At 37.6% G+C, this 6897-nt stretch overlaps 1 protein-coding gene across 1 annotated transcript; it reads right to left on the bottom strand.

The window, feature by feature from the left end:
• Positions 1-2037: 2037 nt before the first annotated feature.
• On the bottom strand, positions 2038-3418 carry LOC110027579 (growth-regulating factor 1-like). Its single transcript, XM_020729068.1, has 3 exons — positions 2968-3418; positions 2615-2894; positions 2038-2361 (listed from the first exon to the last, which is right to left on the bottom strand). The coding sequence occupies exons 1-3, from the start codon at positions 3173-3175 to the stop codon at positions 2067-2069; spliced, it is 783 nt and encodes a 260-aa protein (XP_020584727.1). The 5' UTR covers positions 3176-3418; the 3' UTR covers positions 2038-2066.
• Positions 3419-6897: the final 3479 nt, after the last annotated feature.

Genomic DNA, 6897 nt, shown 5'->3' on the forward strand with positions numbered 1-6897 from the left:
ACTGTAGTCAATTGCTATGAATGCATCATGGACAGTTACTATAACATCAATTTGTTGTAGAAATCGTAGTTCAAAATTGTGATTTTATATAGTCATGTTGATTCTAGATAGTTGTTTCAGAAGCATTAATTAGTCATAAAGTTCATAATAGGGAACTACGTAAGTTGTGAGCCATATAAATGTTGGATAGGCACCTATATTAACGGATGCACACTTATATTCACGCTTATAAATGTTCACGGATGCACGCTTATATTAGCTTTGTGCAACTTGTTTTGTGCGAGTGTAACAAATGTTATTATTATTATTATTATTATTATTATCTTTATATATATATATATATTAATTTACTGCAAGTTTGTGCTTGAATTGCTTTCGCTTCTTGCCAACACAAATTAGCGTCGCCAAATGATGGCGTTAAGTCCGCATATCATAAAATTGGATGCTTGTTCGCTAATTAAATTTGGATGTCCACAAGAATATCATTAGGACATCCTAATGAGACATTTTAGACACAAATCTAACACAATAAATTATGTCTTCCGATATCTCGACGCCAAATGCCTTTGCCACCCTAAACTTTCACGTCAAACATTTTTTTAACATAAATCTGTCGATAATTGATTTTGTATCAGATTTTTGTCCTATTATCGGCAAAATTATTATAGTGTTTGCTTCTTTTGTATGTGGATGAAATGTTGATTGCAGAAACATATATGAAGAAAATTAAGAACTTAAGTTTGAGATGGAGTTAGATCCATCAAAGATCCTCGTGATGAGAACTAGTAGGAACTGAAGCTCGGGTACAATTAAGTTGTCTTTGACATAGTATGTTGAAAATGTCCTATAGAACTTCAGCATGAGAGGGGCAAAATCAATTTACACCTATTTTGATAGTGATTTAAACTATCTAATGAACTATCCCCTCAATCTTAAGGAAAGCAAGCAAAGATGGGAAGAATTCAGTATGTTTTAATAATTGGAAGTTCGATGTATGTTATGATATGTATTAGATCATATATTATATAGTGAGAGTGATCGGCATGTACATGGGCAATCTAGGCAAGCATATTAAGTGATGGTGATGCACTTTGTCGTGAACGTGTAGAGATTGATCTACACGGATATATAAATTCAGATCTGACATGAGATATTGATGGTAAAAGAAGTACAATAAGATATAGTTTCACTTTGAGTTTCTAAGCTGCAGAAAATTGTTGTACTTTCAACCACAGAACCCACATACATTGGTATCACTGAAGCTAACAAAGAGATAATTGGGTTGCAGAACGTTTACGTCCAAACTGGACAAAATGCAAAAAATTAAAAAACTACATAATAACAATATGAGTGGTATTTATCTAGTTAAGAATATTGTTTTTCATGTTATGATAAAATAATATATGAAGTGATAAATTATTTTATTCATTCTCTCCTAAAAGAAGAGTAATTGTTCTTTGAGAGAAGATGTACAATGCTCAGAATCTTATAGATATGTTGACTAAGGTGATAACTGTTCAGAAACTAAAACTCTGCTTGACTTTAATGAGTCTTACATACTTAGATTAGAAAACATCCTTAATCAATACTGAAGACCGCAAGAATAAACAAAGCGATTTGAGTTTAACATCTGAAAGAGAAGAACGATCAGTAAACAGATTAAGATGAAGAAAGAAAAACTATCAATATAAATTGAGTAATATTTTCCCAAAATTTGATTCAAAGTTCCATCTAAATTGGACTAGCTGTCTGATAATTGTAACATTAACCTTGGATTAGAACAAATTAAATTTTTAACTGAAGACAAGAACAACAGAGGGAGCCTTAAACAGGATTTAGCTTAAATTTTCACGATTTAGCACTCCTAAAACTTGTTAAATCCTAACTCAAATATTCACATCAACAAAGAGATTACAAACTTAGCACGAATTTCAGAACAATTAAAACATTCAAAAGAAAAAAAAAAGATCAATATATTCACCAAAAAAGAAAAAAACTGGAGTGTTTTTCCACTTTCAAGAGAAAAAAAACTAGATAATAATATGTCAAACGAAAGAGAACACCAATCAAACATTTAGATCAAGTAATACAGGCAAAGGCTCTGGAATCCCAGATCCAGAACTGGTCAACTCTTCTGTTCTTCTCTGTGATTTGCATTGAGAAGTCTGAGCTCTCTCATCTTCTTCAATCTTCTCTGGCCTTTCATTGAAGAAGCTGTGAAGGGAGATTGGCTTCTGGTTTCCTCCTTTATCAAACTCCACAAATCTTTCCGATCGCAAATCTGAATCCAAAGCAAGGTAATTCTGAAAAATCAAGCCTGATGTTCCTGAGCTTGAGGCTTGCTCAAGTCCATGAAAATACCTGTTTAATTCTTCATTAGAAACACAGAGAAAGAAATAGAAAGAGAAACAATAACTTAATGAGGATTCATCAGCCTAATTTAGCTCAAAATATGTAAGAAAGTTCCTTTTATTTTACATTTTCTAAGAAAATTCAAAAATATAACCTTTTTACATATCATTGAGCAAATTAACAAAAAAAAAACTATGGTCCAGATTAAATATCTGCTAAATTAGCAATAATAAGAACCGAAGATTCTTTCCCTTGAACTCACCTGGGCTCGTTACAGGCTGCATCTTTGCTTGTGTTGATAGAAGGAAAAAGAGGAAGGGGAGAGCAAGAAAGAACTGAAGCAGAATTTTCATTCTTAAGAGAAGCCGCTGCATGCTTCCTTAAGCGATTCTTTCCTCTATGAAGATGCCTTTCACAGTACTTAGAATCTGGACAAGCCATTCTCGAGCACCTCCATTTCTTACCATCAGTTCTCCTACACCTCCCTGGCTCTGGATCCTCTGCTCTCCCACTTGATCCCAACTGAAAACAACCCCATCCCACTGCAATAATCAAACTCACTCTAATCAATTTCATAAAAAAAATGAAAGAAATAAGAACTCATAAGAAACTTACAAGGAGAGTAAGGTGGGAAAAACCCAAGCTTTGGTTGAGAGTATCTGTTTCTTCTTAGATGGAGAAGAAGATGAGTAGGGATTGGCATTCCCAATGACATGCAGTTGAAGATAATAGCTTGTTCCTCCAGTTCTTGCCACTGAGAAGGAGAGAAGGGATGAACAGACTTCCCCGTCATGACATTACCATTTCTCCATCCAGCTTCCATCACTCTTCCTCTTCCTCTTCCTCTTCCGCTGAGCTAATCTGTATCAAAAAAAGGGAAAGCTTGCTGTTTGAGGCTAGCTTTGTAAGCCAAATAGCAGTCTTTGCGGGTTGAAAGTGGGAACAGGCTTTTCTCTTTTGTTGACATAAAGTAAGGTGAGAACTGCAGGTGCAGAGGAAGTGTCACTCAATAAGGGAGCAGAGAGTGGGCTGCAGAATCTTCTTTTGTAGGGTGTATGGATGGATGGATCATGAACTGAAACCAGAGTGCTGTTCAGCTTTAACTTCATATGCCTGGAACCTTTCATAAATGCACGCTGCTTTTGCCAGAAAAGTGTGGGCTAGATTCAAATTTTTTTTTATAATGAAATTGGTATTAAAAAAATATTTTTATACTTTCAGAATAGATTTGACAGAGTTTTTCTGTCACAAAATTTCATTTTTATTTTTCTTATTTATGTTTACTGTTATTCTGTAATTAGTGTTTTAAGAAAGCAATTTATTATCGAACTTTTTGAGTGTTTTAGTCGAATCTGAAAGCTTAAACATCCATTATAACGATTCAGGCTAATGTGAAATTATACATATAATCTGCATTTAAATAATTAATGTAATTCAGAAGAGTTCGGTGTGGATTTATCGGTAATGTGCAGAAAACTTCTTTTTAAACTAAAGTGTCAGAACTGTGCAGGTTAGGCTTGAAGGCTGTAACAGTGGTCTGCTGGCCTTATCACTTACAGAGCAGTAGCAGCAGTCTGGCTTTTGCTGCTGCTGTCTCAGGTCATAGCGTCAGAATCAAACTGTAGATAGCTTTCTCAGCTGGCTTTTGTTTGTCAAGGGACCAAAAAGTGTCATTTTTGCTCTCTTTTTTTAATTTATTATTAGAAATTTGTTAACAAATCAAGTAAAAATAATAATAATAATAACAAATGTTGAAAGAGAAACAAAAGTAAAATAAGTGCATTATTCATGATTTAGTAGATGATGATGTAATTTTTTATTTTATGATTATGAGTTTGAATCACACATATTTCTCTTCGGACTCATCTGCCCCCTCTCCCAAAAAAAAATATATATAATTATAAACAAGTTACATATACATTACTCAATTCTTATGAATTTATATATCGCTTAGTTACATGCAGAGCATTCAATCCATTATTATTAGTTATACATTTAATGGTCAAATCCTACTTCTCATCGATTAAGTTTTATGCGTGTAAATATAAAATTTTAGGTGTGAGATACTTAAATCCTTAGGAATTGTGTGCCACATACATAAAATTCCCTAAAATAAAGTCAAAAGAAAATGAAATAAGGTCTATATGTGAGCTCAGATTTACATGCAGAGCAGTCAATCCATTATCATTGTTGTGAGATATGTACTTCTTGGCATAGAAATGAAACGCAAAGAACACAAGCGAACACAAATCGTTTACGTGGTTCGATTCAACTGGATCTACGTCCACGGGAGGAATCAATCAAATAGTTTACTAAGGCAAAAGAAATAGAGAATTCATAGCTTATACATAGAGATGAGCCCTCATCTTCCTTCTATGGCCTCCCTCTCAAGCAACACCTTGATACAAGACCTCAAGATGCTCTCATCCTCTCTTGCTCTCTAGTTATTCTCCCCTCCTTTGTGGTAGCTTAAGATCTTTTCTCTTGCTCTCCTAAGCCTCACACTCTCTCTACTTATAGAAGCAAGAGAGTGGTAGGTGGGAGGTAGGTGAGCGGTAAGTGAGCGGTATGTGAGATGTCGTAGGTGAGCGATACCACATTACAAAAGTGTCATTTTACCTTAGTTCAATAATTGAGGGTCAAAATAACAATTCTCCACCTTGACCCTCAATTGAGAAGCTTCGAAGTAAAGATTCCCTCCACCTGGCCCCTGAGAGGCCCTCAGCCCTTGCTTGAGTTTGCTAAGTCCAAACAATACATGAACTTAACAATCACGGTTCTTCTGATAAGAGAGTACAGCCCATTTTTCCTAACTCCTTGTATGACGACACGAGGGCCTTTGGTTACTCTGATGCAACAATTCTCTGCCTTGAATGAGCATCCACTTGACTCCAGCGTACCTAAAGAAATCAAATTTCTTTTGAGCTCTGGTACGTACCTGACATTTTTCAGTACTCGTTCAACTCCATCAAACATAATTATCCTAATTGATCCACTTCCAACAACCCTGTGAGTTTTATTGTCTCCCAGTAGAACGGACCCATTATTTTCCTGTTGCAGTGTCTCTAACCAGTCTTTGTGAGGACACATGTGGAAAGAACATCTTGAGTCGAGGATTCACTTCTTACTGGATTCAGATCTGTGATCACTAGGGCCTCAGCATAATCATTGTCATCAGAGGCTACGCTTGATTCTCCTGATTCTTCTGGCTTTTCTCGGTACTTATTCTTCCTATCTGGGTAGTTCCTCTTGAAATGACCGTCTTTGTGACAATGATAGCACTTGAAAGATCCCATTGATGACTGATTCCCGCCATATTCCCGCCATCCTTTCCCGCCATCCTTGCTTGAACTTGATCTGTACTGACAATTTCTTGAATCTTTCCTATCTGATATTCCTCTAACAATAAGACTGTCTCCGCTGACATCCTTGTCCCTGTCATACTTCCTCTGAAGTTCTTTGGCTCTAATCAGAGCTCTAATCAGAGATTAATCAGAGATTGAACCTCTTCCAGAGTAATAGTCTGCACCCTTCCATAGAGCATCGCATCCTTAAAATGCTCTTAGCTCTTAGGAATAGAGTTTAGCAATAACAGTGCCTTGTCGTTATCGTTCATCTTGACGTCGATGTTCTCAAGGTCATCAATGATCTTGTTGAACTCGTCGATCTGCTCTGAGGCAGATTTGTCTTCATGCATTTTGAAGGAGTATAGACGCTGCTTCAAAAAGAGCCTATTAGCCAGAGACATTGTCAGGTAGAGTACCTCAACTTTGGCCCAAAGTGCTTAAGTCGTTGTCTCCCTCGACACCTCCCTTAGAACTTTGTCGCCCAAGCTCAGGATTATCAAACTGTGGGTTTTGTCCAGTATGTCGATCTTCTCCTTCTCGGTCATGTCGGCCGGCAATGCCGCCGACCCTTGCAAGGCTTCTGCAACACCCTGCTGACCCAATAAAGCTCTCATTTTTACTCTCTCGAAGTCGTTCTTCCTGTTGAATTTCTCAATGTCAAATTTGGCGGAACTCATTGTCGTGCCTAGGATTTCTTCCAATGAATTCTACATGCTGCCCTTCCAAGAACTAGGCTGAAATCACCAAAATGTTGTACTTCTCCCCGTGAACTCCACTGCCTTCGCCAACCAAACGGAGAGCTCTGATCCCTTATCACACCTGTTCATTGGAGAAAACTTCTTGTTATGTGCTCTCGCCTCCTTCCCGCAAGCACTCCTCTACGTCAAGCGGAACAAATTAGGAATTCCTCCTCTGCCTCTCGCACGAGAATAACTGCCTCTCGAGAGTCGTTGCGCCTCGCCAAACTGCTCAAGTCCTCCTGCTTCGCGAACTCCCAAACAGGGAACTCCCCGAACCATTTTCTGTGTGATCTACGCCTCTTCCCTTTGGTCGAGCTGCTTGCAAGACCGAACTCCTGCTCTGAAATCCTCTGCTGGCAGCCCTGTTGTAAATTTTTGGCCCTCGCTCACGGACTGTTCCTCCTCCGTCTCGCCGAACCGCACAACCTGCGGTGCAAATCCACTCGATCACAGCTCTC

The sequence above is a fragment of the Phalaenopsis equestris genome, unplaced genomic scaffold (genome assembly GCF_001263595.1).
Source record: "Phalaenopsis equestris unplaced genomic scaffold, ASM126359v1 Scaffold000428, whole genome shotgun sequence".
In the NCBI taxonomy this organism is placed as follows: domain Eukaryota; kingdom Viridiplantae; phylum Streptophyta; class Magnoliopsida; order Asparagales; family Orchidaceae; genus Phalaenopsis; species Phalaenopsis equestris.

Coding starts and splice junctions, on each gene's coding strand:
- LOC110027579 (XM_020729068.1), bottom strand. CDS start 3,175: ATGGAAGCTGGATGGAGAAATGGTAATGTCATGACGGGGAAGTCTGTT. Junction 2,895..2,967: donor TTTCCCACCTTACTCTCCTT/GTAAGTTTCTTA, acceptor TGATTATTGCAG/TGGGATGGGGTTGTTTTCAG. Junction 2,362..2,614: donor GCAGCCTGTAACGAGCCCAG/GTGAGTTCAAGG, acceptor AGAATTAAACAG/GTATTTTCATGGACTTGAGC.